The 18,953-nt window shown below is 34.5% G+C and overlaps 1 protein-coding gene and 1 long non-coding RNA gene across 4 annotated transcripts; one reads left to right on the forward strand and one right to left on the reverse strand.

Moving 5' to 3' along the window:
• Window positions 1–2,791: 2,791 nt before the first annotated feature.
• LOC120090115 (ethylene-responsive transcription factor ERF071) lies at window positions 2,792–4,226 on the forward strand. Its single transcript, XM_039047626.1, has 2 exons — window positions 2,792–3,180; window positions 3,262–4,226. Exons 1-2 carry the CDS (start codon window positions 3,018–3,020, stop codon window positions 3,972–3,974), a joined length of 876 nt encoding a protein of 291 aa, XP_038903554.1. The 5' UTR covers window positions 2,792–3,017; the 3' UTR covers window positions 3,975–4,226.
• Window positions 4,227–6,939: 2,713 nt separating this feature from the next.
• Window positions 6,940–16,465, reverse strand: LOC120090240. Of its 3 annotated transcripts, XR_005485469.1 has the most exons (4): window positions 15,848–16,465; window positions 14,470–14,606; window positions 14,310–14,359; window positions 6,940–7,537 (listed from the first exon to the last, which is right to left on the reverse strand). It is a non-coding gene; the product is annotated as an uncharacterized LOC120090240 (long non-coding RNA). The 3 variants fall into 3 exon arrangements; XR_005485467.1 differs by having other exon boundaries at window positions 6,941–7,537; window positions 14,310–14,606; XR_005485468.1 differs by lacking the exon at window positions 6,940–7,537 and adding an exon at window positions 10,925–14,110 and having other exon boundaries at window positions 14,310–14,606.
• Between the last annotated feature and the right edge of the window lie 2,488 nt (window positions 16,466–18,953).

An 18,953-nucleotide genomic window follows, 5' to 3' on the forward strand; every position in this document is an offset into this window, starting at 1 on the left:
TAGCTTACAAAACATTTTACAAACTCATAATTAAAAAGTCAAATTGGCTCAACTAAATGCTTGCCAGCCAAGCTAACTCCTCCCTTACATTGAAATTCAAGAGTAAGAACACCTACATACCAATTTTTAATTATAAATACTATAATTAGTCGTTTTCTAGTGCAATAGGCGGTAAGGATTCAAATTCCAAACTTTTATCTCTAATACATATTATATGATAGTTGAGTTATGCTAATTTTGACTAACACTTTTTAATTCATATATACGTAAGAGTTGAAAATTGACCGTTATTAAAAAATATTTTCTTTCTTATATTCCTACATTTTAATGTTAATATATATAGATAGTAGTTAGTAAAAGATCCTTACTAATTGACCAATAAGATTTTTCGATTAAATTATAAGTTTAGTTCTCGACTTTGATATTGTATCTATTTGGTTAATAAACTTTCAATTATATTTTTAATTAGTCATGAACTTTAAGAATATTTATTAGGTCGTTGAATTTTCAATTTTTTTTGTTTAATAAGGTCACTAACACATTCAAATTTTTAAAAGTTAATTATTTTTTAATATATAAATTTGAATTTTCTGTCTAATAGAATTCCAAAATTTTAATTTTGTGTCTAGTAAATATTCTTTCAATTATAATTTTTTTAAAAAATATATTAAAAAATATTGAGGGGGTTAAGGATTGCAGTAGACATAGAATTGAAAATGAAAGAATCTATAAAACACTAAGGTCTCTTTTGGTGACTATTTTGTTTTTGAAAATTAAACCTATAAACACTATTTTCACTTTCAGATTTCTTCATTTGTTAGCTACTTTTCACCGATGGTTTAAAAAATCAAGTCACATTTTGAAAACTAAAAAATATATATATATATAGCCTTAAAAAAGTTTTTATTTTTAAAATTTTACTAAGAATCTAACCATGGTACTTAAGAAAGATGCAAATGATGGTAAAAAATAGTTAGTCCATTAGACAATTTTGAAAACTTCATGTACCATATCTACACAAATCTCAACGGTTAAGTACTAAGAATGTGTTTGGAATACATTTTCAATTGTTTAATTTTAAAAATAAGTCATTTTGAAAAAATTGAAGTGTCTAACAATCACGTAAAATAATTTTTCTAATGTATTTAATTAGTTAGTTTTTTAATATATTTTAATCCATTTATATATNGAAAAAAAAACGTTTTTCTTTAAGTTCATCCAAACTCTATGTGGGGGTGATATACTCGAAAAAGAATCATAAGTGATATACTCGAAAAAGTTACTTGGGCAACAAGAATAATTTTACTGTCCAAACGTCAAACAAGTCAACAAGACAATTATCTTCCAAGTTAATCAAATATTTACCCATTTATTTTTTAGAAAAGGATTCGTACATTTATATTTCTCATTTAAAAATTGCCTAGGTGGAAAAAAAATGTCTAATTTAAATATTTCTAGTTGTAAAATAGAGAGAGCTATGATTTGTTTGGTCGTCCATTCGAATTTTGTTTCATATTTTCAAATTCACTATTTAATAAATATGTATTTAATTGACCATTCAAATTCTATTTTTAAACATTGTCTCTCAATTCTAATGCACATTTTGAAAAAATATTTTTTTTTTCATTTTCGTTGTATCCAAATTTTAAATTTTAAAATATAAAACTATATTAGATTAAGATAAAAAAAATTAGAAATACAATATGTCAGGTTATAAACTCAATTTATTTTTTAAATTTTAAAATATGTATTATAAATTATATAATATTATAAAATAATAATTCTACAATTTTTTTAACATAAAGAATTTCATAAATTAATTAATAATAGTTTTTTGTCAACTAATATTTCGGATATGTTTGGTTTAACTTTTCTAATGTTCAGTTTTGAAAAAAAAAAAAAAAAAAGTGTTTGGCCAACCACCAAAAATAGCTTTTGAAATACTTTCAGAGTGTTTTTAATTATTTTCTATAAAAAAAAGTTTAAATAAAAATATTTTTTTAAAAAAATACTGTTTTAGGTAGTCAATCCAAACATGTACTCAACTAGTTTTATGATTTATAAGTAATCAGTATCAAACACATTTTAAACAATTGTTTAAGTTATAATCCAATTTCTAAATCCGCTACTAAACGTTGAAATACAACACTTCATTAATCTTGTTTTAAATTGTTTACTTTCAATTTTCTATCGAACTAGCTCTTATTTTTTCCTTACTGTCTTATGTCAATATATTTTAAAAATGGAAAAAGTACATTTTTTGTCCTTAGGTTTTGAGTCTAGTTTATAGGTTTTAAAATTTTACACAATTAGACATTAAGTTTTGAGTTTGGTTTCAATTTAGTTTCTAGGTTTTAAAATATGATAATTTTACCAATAACATTTGAGTTTTGCTTTAATTTGATTCCTATATTTCAAGTTTTACATTTTTAACCTTAATTTTTTACTAAATATTTACTTTCCGCTTATAAAGTTAATTTATGATAATAAATAAATTAAAAATGGTTAAAAGAGTTATAATTAAATAAGGTCACTATTTTTATCACTTTTAAAATTAAATTTAAAATTTTATTTCATAATCTTTTTTAAAAAAATATTTTAAATGAAAAATTGTTGAATATATTTATGCTATAGATGCGATGGACTACTATTTATCTATCTACACATTATGATAGACACAAAAAATAATCTATACTATAGTGGTAAATATAACATTTTAAAATTTTAGAATAAAATTGGACTAAATTTATAACACTTTAAAATGAGAGCGACATGTGTGACGTCAAAACATACATTCATTTGAACAAAGGAAGCGTCTATGGCAGCAGCAAAGGCAAGTGGTTGAAGCCGCAAGAAGCTTCCTAAAGCTCCTTAAGTGTCTTCCACCAATGCAACGCCTACAAAAACCCCCTCTCCTTCCTTTCTCTTTTCACCATCCTGTCTCCTTCAATTCTCCCATTCTTATTCTTCTATAAACCCTAAAAGCTTCTCTAAATCCCTAATCCTCTGTTTCAGCCATGTGTGGTGGTGCCATTATCGCCGACTTAATCCCTCGTCGTGACGGTCAACGCGTCTCCGCTTCCGACATTTGGCCAAACTCCACCTTCTTCCATTTCAACAAACTTCCTTCCAATTACGATCGCGATTCAACTCCCCTCAAGCGCCCCCTCCCTTCTTCCGGTAAACATTTCTTCTCTCACTCTCTCTCCTTTTGTTCTTCATTCCCCAGTCTGTTTAAAACCCATATTTGATATGTTTCAGATCAGGCTTCTTCTTGGAGAGATGAAAAGCCGAAGAAGAGACAGAGGAAGAATCTGTACAGAGGAATTCGTCAGCGCCCATGGGGAAAATGGGCGGCTGAGATTCGTGATCCCCGGAAGGGGATCCGTGTCTGGCTTGGAACCTTTAATACGGCTGAGGAAGCCGCTCGAGCTTACGATCGAGAAGCTCGGAAGATCCGTGGAAAGAAAGCCAAGGTTAATTTCCCTAACGAAGACGACGAGTATTCCATTCAAGCTTCTCGCTGTAATCTCCAGAATGTCAATCCTCAATTTCACCCTCAGTTCAGGGCTAATCTCTACACTGTTCCTGAAAATTCCGAGTATGGTGAATTCCCCTACGATCTCAACCAAATCGGTGATTTCACCGCCAGCCAGATCCCCGCGGCGATTGAGGAACAATGCGGCTCTGGATCGGAGAATTCCTATTCTCCGCCGGATTTCGGTGTGAAAGAGGTCGAGGAGAAGCCAGAGCAGAAGGTCCCCGTTGTTGCTGCAGCTGAGGAAGACAACGAGGTGCAGAAGCTTTCCGAGGAGTTAATGGCGTACGAGAACTTCATGAAATTCTACCAGATTCCGTACCTCGACGGCCAGTCGACGGTGACGAATCCGGCGGAAGAACAGGTGGTGGGCGATCTCTGGAGCTTCGACGACGACGACGGTCTTCACGGCTCTGTCTCGTCGTCTGATTTGTGATGATCTAATAACATTCTCTAAAATTCTGGACACCATTTATCCATCTCGAACTGGTTTCCCACAGTTTCTTCCATTTGAAATTGTCGTTTCTTGTTTAATTTAAGATTCTGTTTTGTGTAATTTTCAATTCTCGAAGGATGTCAATTTGTTAATATGAAATTGTTGTTGTATTTTGTTTCTTAATTATTTCAGGCTCTCTCTGTATAGAACAAATCAAAGAGATGTAACAATCCAGCCAAATATTCACATTCATTCAATTCAAATTTATTTAATGTAATAAATAATAATCTTCCATCTAACTCAAAATTAATCAAGATTCCGATCCTGATCCTAATCCAATCCAATCCAAAGTTCTAATTTCAAGTTTCCGAACTTCCTGTTCAAAGATCTTTTTTCTTTTGGCGAAGACAATTAAAATTTCAAAGTACTAAGTTTATTGCCATTTTCTAATATGCTTTATTTTCAAAATTGAAAATTAAACACTTAAACAGTTGATAGATTTGATGAGATTATCAAAAATAGAAAAAAGGAAAATTATTTATCCAAAATAGTTAAATTTTTTTTTTTTTTTTTTTTTTATAGAGATTAGAAAAGGATGGGAAGTTATTTATACAAAATAGGAATTTAATCTATTCTCATGTTGAATTCGATCTTTTATTAAAAGAATATAAAATTATAAACATGGAATACGAGATTGAAACCTTCATCTATGAAAAAGAAAATTTATGATTTAGGCATTTTTGACGCATTAAATGAATGTATAGAAGATTCCATCCTTCCATGCTGTGGTGGATGAATAAACTTTGTTGGTCCGATGTGGCAGGGAAGATCGTGGACGTGGACAAGAGAGAGAGAGGGGGGGTTGTTTTGTAAATAAAAGGAAAAAGAGGGGTAGAAATGGGAGAAAGTTGAATTTGCATGGCAGACAAGAATTTAGTTTGGTAAGTTGTTGAAGTAATATAATTAGAGAATAAAAAACTATGGTCAGGAGAAAACGGTGGGCGCTCGTGGTGATGGGTCAAAACAAAACTAGTACGTTTCTACTTTCTAGATTTGCCGACTTGTCGTACTTTAGTACTGCCACTCCCCTCCCACCGCCATTCCATTCCCTTTTTATTTATTTTTATATTTTTAATTTTTAAAGTCTTTTTGTTCCATAATCCACATCTTTTAATTGAGTTTCTGAATACAATATTTTTATAATTTTATTATATCTGAATTTCAAATTTTCAATTTTCAAATACCGAATTTTATTAAATGAAAATAAAATATTTAAAAATATAATAAGTCACGTTATAAATTCAATTTATTTTCTAAAAATATAATATGTATCATGTAATATATTATAAATTATATAATATAATGAAACGATAATTTTATACAATTTTTTTACACAAATCATATTCATAAATTAATTGATAATAATTTATTGTCAATTAAATATTAGTGGTAACTATAACTAGTTTTATCATTTATAACTATATAGTATCAAACACATTTTAAACGATTGTCTAAATTAAAATTTAATTTATGAATATGCTACCAAACATATATATGAAAATATGAAATATAATTTTGTTTTCATTGAACTTATTGTTTTTAAATTCTCCACTAAACATGCCTTAAAATTTTTAGAATTTTGGCTCATTTACTTGCCGTAGATAATGGGTTGAAAATCAATCCAATGGAAATCAACTATATTATTTGTTGAAAGACTATTTAGGTTTGAGATTTTATATATGTTTATAAATAATATGTTTGAGAATCAAAGATGATTGTATTTAGTTGTGGATAGAAATTCTACGAAAATTTTATGAACAAAAATTATGTTTATGTTTAATCTGTAAGCATGATAATCTTACATAAATTTAATAAATTAATTAATTAGTATTGCAAGCATGCCTTCACTTTTTGTTCTATTACAAATCTAGCAAAACTTTAGCCAACCCAAGCCCAAGTATTAAAAAATTAAAAGTCTAAAATACCCTCTATTACTGATATATTCAATCTCAAGTATATTTGTTAAGTGATCTACGTGATGTTGAATATATATAGATGATATATTATTGATAAACTCATTTTTAGCTAATCAATTTAGTGATTAATATCTTATACACTCATATCTTATATTTGATATATTACCAGTACACTCAGAATATTATGTTTATAAAATGAAACACACTTGTTTTACTTCAAAATGTGCTACTGATTGAATGTTGATATTAGTTAGATATATTGTTGATACACGTGGAATGTTGATTGTTGTTAGATATACAATTGATACACTATAATCTTACTTGAAGTATCTATTGATTGATGTATGATATGCTCATGTCTTATATGTGATATATTGTTGATATACTCGAAGTTAAATATCATGCTTATAAAATGAAACACGCGTGTTTTATTTATACGCATGTTTACTTCAAAATAAGTTATTGATTGAATGTTGATATATGTTGATACACTTAGAATATTGATTGTTGTTAAATATAGTGATGATATACTCATTCTTATTTCAAGTAGTATTTATTAATAGATGTCTGATATACATTCGTGTCTTATATTTGATATCTATTATGAACTTAGAATATATATCATGCTTATAAAATGAAACACATGTTTTATTGATATACTCCCTTTTAGGTATATCATTATATTTTTCACACTTTAATATTAATATATAAACTTACTGATACACTTTGATGTTTTTTATATATTAGCTTATTGATACACATTTTAAATATTGATTAATCTTAGATATATAACACATACATTCATGTCTTATTTTAAATATTTACTAATTGATGTATGATACACTAATATTTTATAACTGATATATCATCGATACACTTAAAATATCATGCTTATAAAATGAACGCACATAATCCTAAATTTAAAGCAAAGGAAACATTTTTTTTTTGGGTTCACTAATATATTAGTAATAAAAAAGAAAAATATCAATGAACAGAAACTAACAATAAATACTCTCCTAAATTATAGCAGAGGAGATCTAAGCGGGCATATTGGCACCCCAAAAACAAAAACCGAAATCTTCCAAAGAGGAGGAAGAAGCACAATTACTCAAAAAAGAGAGACAAAATAGGGAAAATACGCTTTAACAAGCCAGTGCTCGAAAGAGTTACAAGAACGTGAACACTCAGAGAAGTGAACATTCCCCAGGGCAATGGAAATATGTAAAACATTACAAGATACACTTTTAATCTCCTACATATCACAATGGATGCAATTCAGAGATGCAATCGCTTCAGTGGAGTCAGATTCGGTCACAAGAGAAGAGGATGAACCACCAAAGTTAGATAACAGTGCCAACAAACCTAACTCAATAGCTTTCATTTCCAACACCTCAATCTTCCAGCCTTTTGTTAATTCTCTAAAAGCCAACACCCACCAAAGATCCAGTGGAGTCACGAATAATCCAGCTCACCCCACTAGCGCCCAACTCTTCAAACTAAGAAGCACCATAATTCATTTTCCAACTGACCAATGAGGGTGTCCAATGATCACGACGCAACAAGCTCTCCAACTTCATTCCACGAACACTGCTCCAACTTCATTCCACGAACACTGTCACAGGATATGATAGATTCAAGCAAAAATATTGGGTGAAAATTCAAGTTTTAAAAGAAAAGGAAAAAATATTTTGTTGAGAATCCCATGTTGATTATTTTTTAGAGGGGAGTCTTCTTCTTATACTTCCATCTATTTTTTAAAGGGGAATCTCCTTCTTATACTTTCATCTTGGACTTTGGGGTTGGGATTCAAGGGGTATCCATGTTTTAGAGGGAGTGAGGAGATAGGCTAATGTGGGTATGGTGGACATCCCACACGTGCGCCGTGTCATAATCACACTTTTTAAAGCTTCACTTAGTGATTGTGCAGCACTTGTTTCCGCTCACGAATGAGTTAGCCAATTCAAATACGAACAACCAATGGCACACCGAGTGCCTCTTGCAACCTCCACCCCCGTTTTGGAGAAAACGGGTTTGGAGAAAAGGTTTTTGCAAACAGTTTGATTGAAAGAATAGAAAAGAGAAAGATTGTAGTAGGCTAAAAAGCAATAAGCAACAACAACAGCTTTATAACATACTACTCTGGGTATGGGGAAGTGATGGTTAGTCTTATCCCCATATAGTGCATTCTGAACAAAAACACATCCGCTACCCTTACATATGGAAATGGGCGAGCGGTCACTCACTAAGAAAAGTACATATAAACCTAACTACCTAGCAAAAGGAAATACATACGATGAAAGCATAGTAAAAAGAGGTGGAGGCGGTCATGCGGCCATGGGCAACACGCCCTAGACAAGCATGACCGTGACATTAGGCTATGGCAATTTCCTCCTGTCTCTTATACACATCTAGATGTGTATAAGAGACAAAGCATGACCGGGACATTCTCCCCCACTCAATTGGTTGACGTCCCCGTCAACCGACTCTGCTCGAACTCAGCATATTGTTGAGCAGCTGCCTTTGAGGCCTTCCATGCGCTCCCAATGAACTTCTCTGTCTTTGAGGCTTCTTCACTTCTCCAGGAACTCTTCCCAACTTGGTTCTAGTCCTCCTACTCTGTCGCTTTTTCCCACAAGTCTCTCGTTGGCTTCTTCTCCTGCCATTCTCTTCGTTGTGGCCTGCAGACGGGTTACCACCCTACATCTCTCCTCGGCATGGTTGGGATGATAGGGTTTTAGCCTACTTACGTAGATGACAGGATGAATCTCCACCCACGATGGTAACTGCACCTGATAAGAGATTTTCCCAACCCTTTTGATGACTTCCACTAGTCCCTTAAAGTTACTCACGAGGCGATCTTCTCTTTTCCCTTAACTTCAAAACTATTTCAGGCACATATTTACTTGAACCAACTTTCCTGGTAGGAACTCTCTGTGTCTAGGCTTCCTTCTTCTTCTCCTCCTCTTTGGAGTCGGGGACTTGTGTAAATTGTCCGGTCCAACAACATGGCACTGCTCCAAGACACGCAGAATGACTTGAGGGGTTTCTCTTCTGCAGTTTCGACTGACTCGTGGGTAAAGTCCTTCTCAAACTGAAGGGTCGAGATCATCCTTGAAGGATCTCATACTGAGAGCTCCATGAACGCGTTCAGATCGCTCCGATCTCACAGTGACCGGAATAGAACAATATACATATAACACATACAGTTATGAAATGAAAACTTAATTAACGGCATGCTATGAACAATAAAACATAAGGGGAAAGAGTTCCATACTAGTTGAAGACTATCTTCAAACTTCAGAACCCCAACGTAGCGGAACTCTCCAACAGATCTACCAACGCCCAACGGGAACACAGACTATAGCAGCACAATCAACGCAAACACGAATGCCGCAACGGGGACGACACCACCACTAATGAGCCTTGGGTATTCTCATAGTGAAAACCCAAAGGGTGGGCTTTAGTGAATTTGGTAGAGGACAGAGGAAAAACGAGTTGTGTAAGCGATAAGCAAATGGGAGAGAAGACAACGCTATCACATAACAAAAGTGCTTATCGCATAGAGGAGTTACACAATCATGTAGGATTTACTGAACGATCGTTTAGGAAAAGGTGTACGATCGTTTAGTTAAATTGGTAAACTATACGATCATTTAGAAAAACTATCCGATCAACTTTTTTCATTTTAACTCATTGGTTACCATAACCGATGCTGCCCACTAACCCACGTCCAAACATGATATTAGGATTAATTATCATATAATTAATCAATTAATTAAATAATAAATATAATCATATTATATTTATATCCTATAGTTTGATATCACATATCTACTATAGTATTTTCTCCTTTACTTGATATAAATCATATTTATATCTTATTTCCTCCAAATTAATGTATCTCATACATTTACCCAATTATATCATATATAATCGAACTTCCTCTTGTCAATTTGAACATTTCAAATTAACCCAAATACTGGTTCTCGACTTTATCCAAGCTACCCAGGGGACCTAATGAACCTGTGGCTCGAAACTCCAACAGTACGCGAATAGCTGACTAAACTCTTTAGCCAGGAGATCCACCATCCGTTAATTGTCAAACATTCCACTAAAGACCAACAGCTGAACTCTTCTTACCACAAATATATTTTTGTGTCCATCGGATATAACCAATCATGAGTACGATGACCCTTCACAGATGCTCGTAAGTACAACTGGACCAAATTACCGTCTTGCCCCTGTAGTTACATCTCACTCCTTAAGTACCACTGATTCCTCTGATGAACAATACAACATAGTCCAACTATATGTGAACACCTCTCGGGCCAAGAGAAGGTGTGTGGCATCACATCGTTCAAGCTCCAGAATCAGCTCTTAAGGGAGTCATCTATCTACTTACCCTTGCCTCGGGGAAGAAGTGAATTCCATCTTGTGTTAGCTGAGTTCTCAGCTCCCAAATCAGACGAATCCCCAAAATGATAGGTTTGAATCGGCGACCTGGCCACTTGCATCCATGCAAATCAAAGGACCGCCCTCAATGGCAGGAGTTCTCAACTTACTCAGGATTGAGTTCATATTACCTATGGTCATCCTAGTGAAGTGAAGTCTCCGTCGTGAACGGTGTTATATAATGAGACGTTAACACTTCGTGGTCAGGTCTTATACAAACTCTTTGTATAGGACGTCTCTGCTCGCATGTCCCCAACACAAATGATTAGAATCAAATCATATGTGACAAGTCACAACACTTGTGATCATTCCACAAAGCAGGCTGCATCTGTAATGTTACCAAGATAAGGTTTCCTTCCTATATCAATATACTACAGACCATTTTGGTTATCACTCAAGACATGATTCACTTGTATGTCACCACATACATGTTTGAGTCACATACAGATAACCAGGGATTTTATGTTTATTGGTTTGTAGTAAAGAAAATAAAACAATGAAATGAGCAAATTACAAGATGTGAAGTAAATATCATATACTAACAACACAAGCGTTCGTACATACTGTTTACAAACTACAGAACACGAGACTTTAGGGCATCAACCCCAAAACTTATCCCCTTCGATCATCTGATCTCAACATGCACAGCGATGGGCGTAGACCCGGTGATCACTAAACACTTGGTGAGGGGTATCGGTATTACCTTGTGCTCAAGCAAGAACTTCATTCCCAACATCACATCAAAGTCATCCATCTTAACGATCACGAAATCGGCAGGGTCACTCTAATCCCCTAACTTTACGACTGTTCTCTTTGCTATTCCTGTAATTGGCAAGGCTTCAAAGTTCGCTATTTTCATTTTACCTGCGCATCCTTCCCAATGGAAATTCAGCCGTCTGGCTTCTGTTTCGGACATAAAATTATAGGTGGCCTCCGAATCAACTATGGTACTTTTGGTCAATCTATGGTTGACCCAAGCATCAATATACATCAGTTCGCCTCCGTGAGATCATTTTCCTTCTCCTATATCTTTTTGGAGGGCAGCTAAATATCTCAGGGTCCCAACCCTTGGGGTTCTATCTTTCTCTGCTTACACATTCTCGTCTTCTACCTAAACAGCTTTGCCTTTTAAGTCTGTAGCTAATGAGGCTTGGAAAGTACTAAAGGCAGCTTGTTTCGGACATTCGCTCACCTTGTGTAGACTCTTACATATATAACAGGATAAAGGCTGATGAAAATTCTTCTGATTCTGCCCTTGTCACATATTCCTAGTCGTCTGGTAAAGAGGTATACTATCCCCATTGTTGTCTTTATCTCCTCCACTATTTCTTGATGGGCTCGAACCGTTGCTCTTTCTCCCCCTATTAGGGGATCTCGAGTGTTGCCTTATCTCCTGAGATTCATCAATCAAGTCAAATAACCGTTCGGCTGCTACGTATACGGCTGGGAGATCCTATATTCTCTACTCATACAGTTTTGTTTTCGCCCACGGTTTCAGGTCTTTGATAAAACAGAAAACTTTGTCTTTTTCGGACATGTCTCTTATGTCCAACATCAATCTGGCAAATTGTTTCACGTAGTCTCTAATAGTATTAGTATGTTTCAATTCCCGTGGCTTGCGTCTTGCCAAAATCTCAATATTTTCGGGGAAGAATTGAGAACGCAACTCTTGTTTCAATCTCTCCCACGTGTCGATGGTACACTGTCCCTCTTGGACATCCCTAAAACGGCACCTCCACCATAACTTGGCATCCTCTGCTAGGTGCATCGTCATTAGGGTGATCTTCGACTCTTCAGTCGTTGTCTTGAAGTACTCATGTCAAAGATAAAATTTTCTAGTGTCTTTGCATCGCGAGCCCCACAGAAGGGCTTAGGCTCGGGTACTCTTACCTTGTTGAATTGGGCTGCACCTCCGACTAGGGCTTGATTTCCCACCGCTCTCATGGTGAGGTTAATTTTTGCACTAATGTCAGTATTCTCTGCGTGGACGACCTCGATGGTGGCTCGAAAGTCCTCGGACATCTCGGTCACCATATGAATGATTGCTCTTTTTCAAGTTGTCTAGTTCTTTGACATGCTCTTCTATCGGCAATAGAGCCCGACGACCATCCCCATGCTCAAGTGGCCTATCCATCGTAGTTTTTGCCATTAAGGTTCTAACTTTTGTCGATAATTCCTTGACGGGCATCCTGTCTAAACGGCCAGCCACCGCATCGATTTCATCGACCTTGTCAACGACTTCCTGTAACCGAGTCTCTAGAAACTGAACCTGATCAGATATTTCTATTAAATAGAGCATTTGTTGTTCAATCTCGACCAATCGGTCAACATGGGACATGCTCAACTACTTTGTAGCAGAAATGATCACAACTTTTCAACTCTACGAGCTGACTTGGCTTTGATACCAACTGTCACAATCGCACTTTTTGAAGCTTCAGTTAGCGATTGTGCGGCACTTGTTCTCACTCACAAACCAGTCAGCCAATTTAAATACGAACAGCCAATGGCACATCGGGTGCCTCTTGCAACCTCCACCCCCGTTTTGGAGAAAACGGTTTTATAAAACGGGTTTGGAGAAAAGGTTTTCGCAGACAGTTTGATTGTAAGAATGGAGAAGAGAAAGATTGTAGTAAGCTAGAAAATAATAAGCAACAATAACAGCTTTATAACATAATACTCCGAGTATGGGGAAGTGATGGTTAGTCTTATCCCCATATAATGCATTCTGAACAAAAACACATCCATTACCCTTGTATATGGAAATGGGCGAGCGATCACTCACTAAGAAAAGTACATATAAACCTAACTACCTAGCAAAAGGAAATATATAGGATGAAAGCATAGTAAAAAGAGGTGGAGGTGGTCATATGGCCATGGGCAACACGCCCTAGACAAGCATAACCGTGACACGCCGTCGTCGCCACTGTCCGTCCGGTCAGGCGAGGCACTCGCGTGTGAGATTATTATTGTTTTTATTTATTAAAAATATTTTTCTTTATTTTCTTTATTATTATTATTATTGTTGTTGTTTTAATGTCTTCATTCAACTCCTCCAACACGTGTCGCGAGCCGGTCAGTTTTTTGCCCGTGCGTTGCTCGTTTCAGTCTTTCCACCTGCTTCCCCTGCAATTTCGCACTACAGTTGGCCTTCGAGGCCTATAAAAGGTGCAAGCCTTCAACAATTTCAACACGTTCTCTCTCAATTTCTTCTATTACCCTCATTTACGTTTTTCAGTTTGCCAAGCATTAAAGGGTGGGAGTTTTTCGATTATGTACTGCACATTTTCGATGGAGATAGTTTTCTGGGTTGTTTTATCTTGGGGACGACGTGGTACTTCTGAAGAACTGCTTGCACACTTGGGCAGAGTCGCGAAATGTTTTAAAGAGAACGATATCCACGACTGAACCTGTAACAAGTTTCTGTTTTGCAGGTCCCATATTTCTGACGACTGTTGTTCATGACTACTCGCTGCTGTCAAATTTAACTATTGGAGGGTAGCCAAAAACAACAAGTTTAAGACAATTTTCTTCTGTCACCGCTGCGATAGCCCTTACAAGTCATAAAACATTATGACATTCAACCTCAACCGTCCATTCCGGTTCGAATGAGCGAAGTTCAAACGATGGAAGTAGAAGATGTTGTTTTTCCTTATGGTCAAGAAAGTTGCTGACATTTATACCATGGATAAGCCATCCAAGAAGATCCCACTGAACAACAAATAGGAGAAGTTGCTGATTGAGATGAAAAAGACATTTTATGAAAAGATTTCATTTTAAATTATTTGACTGATGATCTGTATGATTACTACAATATAATGAAGACAACAAATGAAGTTTGGGATGCCCTGTAGAAGAAGTACGATATCGAGGAGATCAATTCGAAAAAAAATATGTCGACAGTCGTTACCTCAAGTTTTAGATACGGATGAAAAATCTGTGGAGACCCAATCCTATGAACTGCAGAAGATAGCCCATGAAATAATAACTGAAAGTATGCTCTTAGACGAACAATTCCAAGTTATCGTTATTATTGACAAATTGCCCCCCTTATGGAAGAATAAGACCACCTTGAGACATAAGATCAAGAAGTTTTCCTTGGAGAGTCTTGTCACCCAACTAAGAATTGAGGAGGAAGCTCGAAAGCAGAACCAGAGGGAAAAGGTAAATATCGTTCCTGGGAGATCCACCTCTGCTGCGATAAAGCCTGACCAAAAGTCCAAGGGGACAAAGAGGAAATGTTAGAAACGTGGTTCTAGCAACCAGAACCAACAGTAGAAGCAGAAACCCCCTTTAGGAGAAACGATACAGTTCATTTGCTTTAACTGTAATAAACCTGGACATATAGCTAGGAACTGTAGGAACATGCATCGTTTTACTGGTTAGGCAAACCTGACAGAAGAATTGTTAGTTGCAATGATCACAGAAGTTAATCTGATTGGTGGTTCTTAGGGGTGATGGATAGACACTGGCGCTACCGCCATGTCTGTCATGACCTTAGTCTCTTTAAAACTTATACTGAAACTAAGGATAAAAGTATTCTATTGGGGGATCACCATTCAACGAAAGTTGCTGGAACTGGCGAGATGGAGCTGAAATTTACCTCTAAGAAGAACCTCACATTGAAAGATGTCCTGCATACTCCAAAGATAATAAAGAACTTGGTCTTGGGCTATTTCCTCAATAAGGCTGGATTTACTCAAACTATATGGGCAGATTTATATACCCTTACTAATAATAATGTATTCGCAGGGAAAGGATATGCAACTGAGGGAATGTTCAGATTAAATTTAGACAAATAAAACGAAATCTTCTGTGTATATATTGTGTTATTTGAATATTTGGCATCTAGACTTTGTCATGATAAGAAATTAATTAGTAACATGATTAGGCTGGAAATGATACTTAAGTTATCCGTGAATGAATTTGATAAATGTGAGTATTGTAGTTAGGCTAAAATAACTAAGACTCTGCTTAAATCTATACTTAGGGTATCTAAGCCTCAAGATTTAATTCATTATAACTTATGTGAATTTTATGGCATCTTGATTAGGAATAGTAAAATATATTTTATTACTTTTATTGATGATTGCTCTGATTTTACTTTCGTATATTTGCTGAAAAAAAAAGTTAAAAAATGTTGATTAATTCGATTTAAAAAGTTTGACCAATTAATCTCAGATCGTTGGAGCTCGTGATCTGTAGGTCCATTAGGTTCTTCTACTAGCTCTGTCAAAATCAATCAAAGAAGCCCTATGCCTCAAAGGCCTCCTAAATAACTATGGAATTACACAAAAGAACAATAAGAATATAATGTGACAGTCAAAACCCCATACTTTTTTCAAAGAATTAAACATTCCACAACAGAATCAAGTACATCGATATCAAGTTTCACTTTATAGGAGATCAAATAGAAAAAAGAGAAATTGAAGTTCTAAAGGTATATACCTCAGAGAATGCTACCGATATGCTAACCAAACTAGTAGCTCGACTGAAGTTCATACACTGCCTCGAGCTTATTGGCTTCACAAAGAAGAACTAAAACAAGACAGGAAAGAGAGTTAGATTTAACTAATTTTCATTTCAAAGGAGAAGTTTATAGAAAATAACCGAAATGTTATTTTAAATATGAAAGTGAAAATCAATTAGGGTAGAATTCTTAACAAACTAATACATGCTTATAAATAGGAGATAAATTAGACATGCAAGAGATATAATACTTATATGAGATTCAAGCTGTAAAAACACTTTGATAATTCTAAATAAAATCTTTTCTCTCCCATCATGGATGTAGGCAATGTATAAGCTTAACCATTCAAAATCCTTATGTGTTTCCTTCTCTTTTCATTCCTTCTTCATATTGGTTCAATATTTGATTCTTCATCAAATTAACTTCACAATCTGCAACAATTAAGAAATTAGAAGCTGATTATGTGTAAATCAGTGAAAGAACTCAAGAACATTGAGAGAGAGAGAACAGAAAAGAGCTTATCGTAGAGAAGAGAGAAATGAAGTTAAATCTGAATTCTTCTTCTTCAGACGAGATCTTTATTGCATGTAGAAGGAAGGGAGAGTCCAACACGCATCCAAGTGTTTTCATTCGGTCCTTATACTTGTTATCACAACATTTTTTTTTTTAAATTGCCAACAACTAATATTTAGATATATTCAAATTCAAAAAACCTCCAAAGATTTTCATGGAAAATTTTAACAAAATTTGATCTAACTATTTCAAAAAAAAAAAAAAAAAAACCCCAACTCCAATTTAATTCAGCTCACCATTTTTATTGAATGTTTTGAATTGTTAATGATTCCTTATGGGACACTTTGAGGCATGAGGGAGAAGTTTGAGTACATCTGGCAATGTGTTTTATGTTGCATCTGGTACATCTATTATCTGTAAGAGAATTCAAGTCGAGGTAGAGATTTGTTGGAATGCCTTGAATCCTAAGCCTAATTAGAATTGTTTTTTTTTTTATATATATTTTTAATTATTTAACTAGTTTTCTTCTCCACTTAGGGTTTAGAGAAGTATACTATATAAACTCGCTAACCCTATAAGCATCAGTGGCATTGTGTGGTGTTCTGTGGGATTTTGTATTTTTTGTAACATTCTCTCTAATAAAATTGTTCTCCCTTTACCCCATGGACGTAGCTAACACATTGTTAGTGAACCACGTAAACTTGAGTGTCCATCTTCTCTATTCTTTTTACCTTCTTTTGTATTCTTTAATTGTCAAATTCAAAATAAATTGGTATCAGAGCCTAATCGTTAGGGTTTCAAAATTTTGCATTTGTTTGACAATTAAAGATATCTGGCATGAACGTAAAAATCCACAAATTCATCGAGAGGAACAGTTTCAGTTAATGGTAGGATGCAATCCCTACTAAAGTAGCAAGGGTTGTGGGTGTCGCTGACTTGTAAGTCGAAAAAGACTGTCATGGATGAGGAAGGATGGAAGACACTTAAGGAGAAGGCTCATTCGACGACCATGTTATGTTTGGCTGATAACGTCATCATTGAAGTCTCAGATGAAGAAACTGTTGTTGGTGTTTGGTTGAAGTTGTAGAATCTTTACATGATGAAATCTTTAACCAATAAGTTGTTTATGAAAAGCTGTCTTTATCATTTACGTATACAAGAAGGTACGTCTCTTCAAGACTATCTTGATTAGTTAAATAAAATCTTATTAAATCTGCAAAACGTATAGATTATGGTTGATGATAAGGATGCTGCTTTAATTTTTTTGACATATTTGCCCTCACCGTATGAGGCTTTCGTTGACTTATATATTGAAGAGAAAGAAACTTTGACCTTAGAAGATTCAAAGTTTGTGCTGCTTATGAGAAAGGATCGTTAGAATGCAGTAAGTTCAAATACAGAAAGTAAGTTCAAATACAGAAAGTCAGACATCTAAGTTAGTTGCAACATGGAGCAAGGAACATAGAAATTTTGGTAAGCATAAGTCGAATTAGAATCATAAATCTTCGAAGCCTAAAAATTCTTGTTTTGTTCTTCGGAGGTTTTATTTTAGGTCTCTTCATGAGGATCTTTGATTCCAGCCCATATTTGTTAATTTGATTCACAAGTTTTTCTTCACAAACTCAAGTTGTTTGTCATTCTACCACCTTGGGTTTGAGGGAGAAGTCTGAGTACTTTTGGCAATATATTTATGTTGCATTTGGTACATCTATGAGTTTCTGATTCTAGCCTAGATTTGTTGATTTGATTCAAAAAATTTTCTTCGTAAACTTAAGTTGTTCGTCACTCTACCACCTTGAGTTTAAGGGAGACGTCTGAGTACATTTGACAATATATTTATGTTGCATCTGGTACATCTGTGAGTTTTTTATTCTAGCCCATATCTGATGATTTGATTTGGAAGTTTTTCTTCGCAAACTCAAGTTATTTGTCATTCTACCTTCTTGAGTTTGGGGGAGAAGTCTGAATACGTTTGATAAGATGTTTTATGTTACATTTGGTACATTTGTTATCTGCGAGAGAATTCAGGTCAAGGTGGTAATTTGTTGAATTTTTTTGAATTTTTGGTGCTCCATTATGAGACACTTTGAGACATGAGGGAGAAGTATGAGTACGTATGACAATGTGTTTTATGTTGCATCTAATACATCTGTTATCAGTGAGAGAATTCAAGTCAAGGTGGAGATTTGTGGGAATACTTGAATCCTAACCTAATTAGAATTGGTTTATATACATACATACATACATACATATATATCCAATTATTTAATTAGTTTCCTTTTTCACTTAGGGTTTATAAAAGTGCACCATATAAACTATCTAACCCTATAGGCATTAGTGGCATTGTGTGGCATTCTATGAGATTTTATATTTTCTGTAACATTCTTTCTAATAAAATTGTTCTTCCTCTACCCCATGAATGTAGCTAACACATTGTTAGTGAACCATATAAATCTGTCTATCAATCTTCTCTATTCTTTTTATGTTCTTTTGTATTTTTTAATTGTCGATTTTATAACAATTTTTAAATGGGTTAGATTACTCTTAAAATTAGAATCAATTCATTTTCAA

Source organism: Benincasa hispida, chromosome 11 (assembly GCF_009727055.1).
Source record: "Benincasa hispida cultivar B227 chromosome 11, ASM972705v1, whole genome shotgun sequence".
In the NCBI taxonomy this organism is placed as follows: domain Eukaryota; kingdom Viridiplantae; phylum Streptophyta; class Magnoliopsida; order Cucurbitales; family Cucurbitaceae; genus Benincasa; species Benincasa hispida.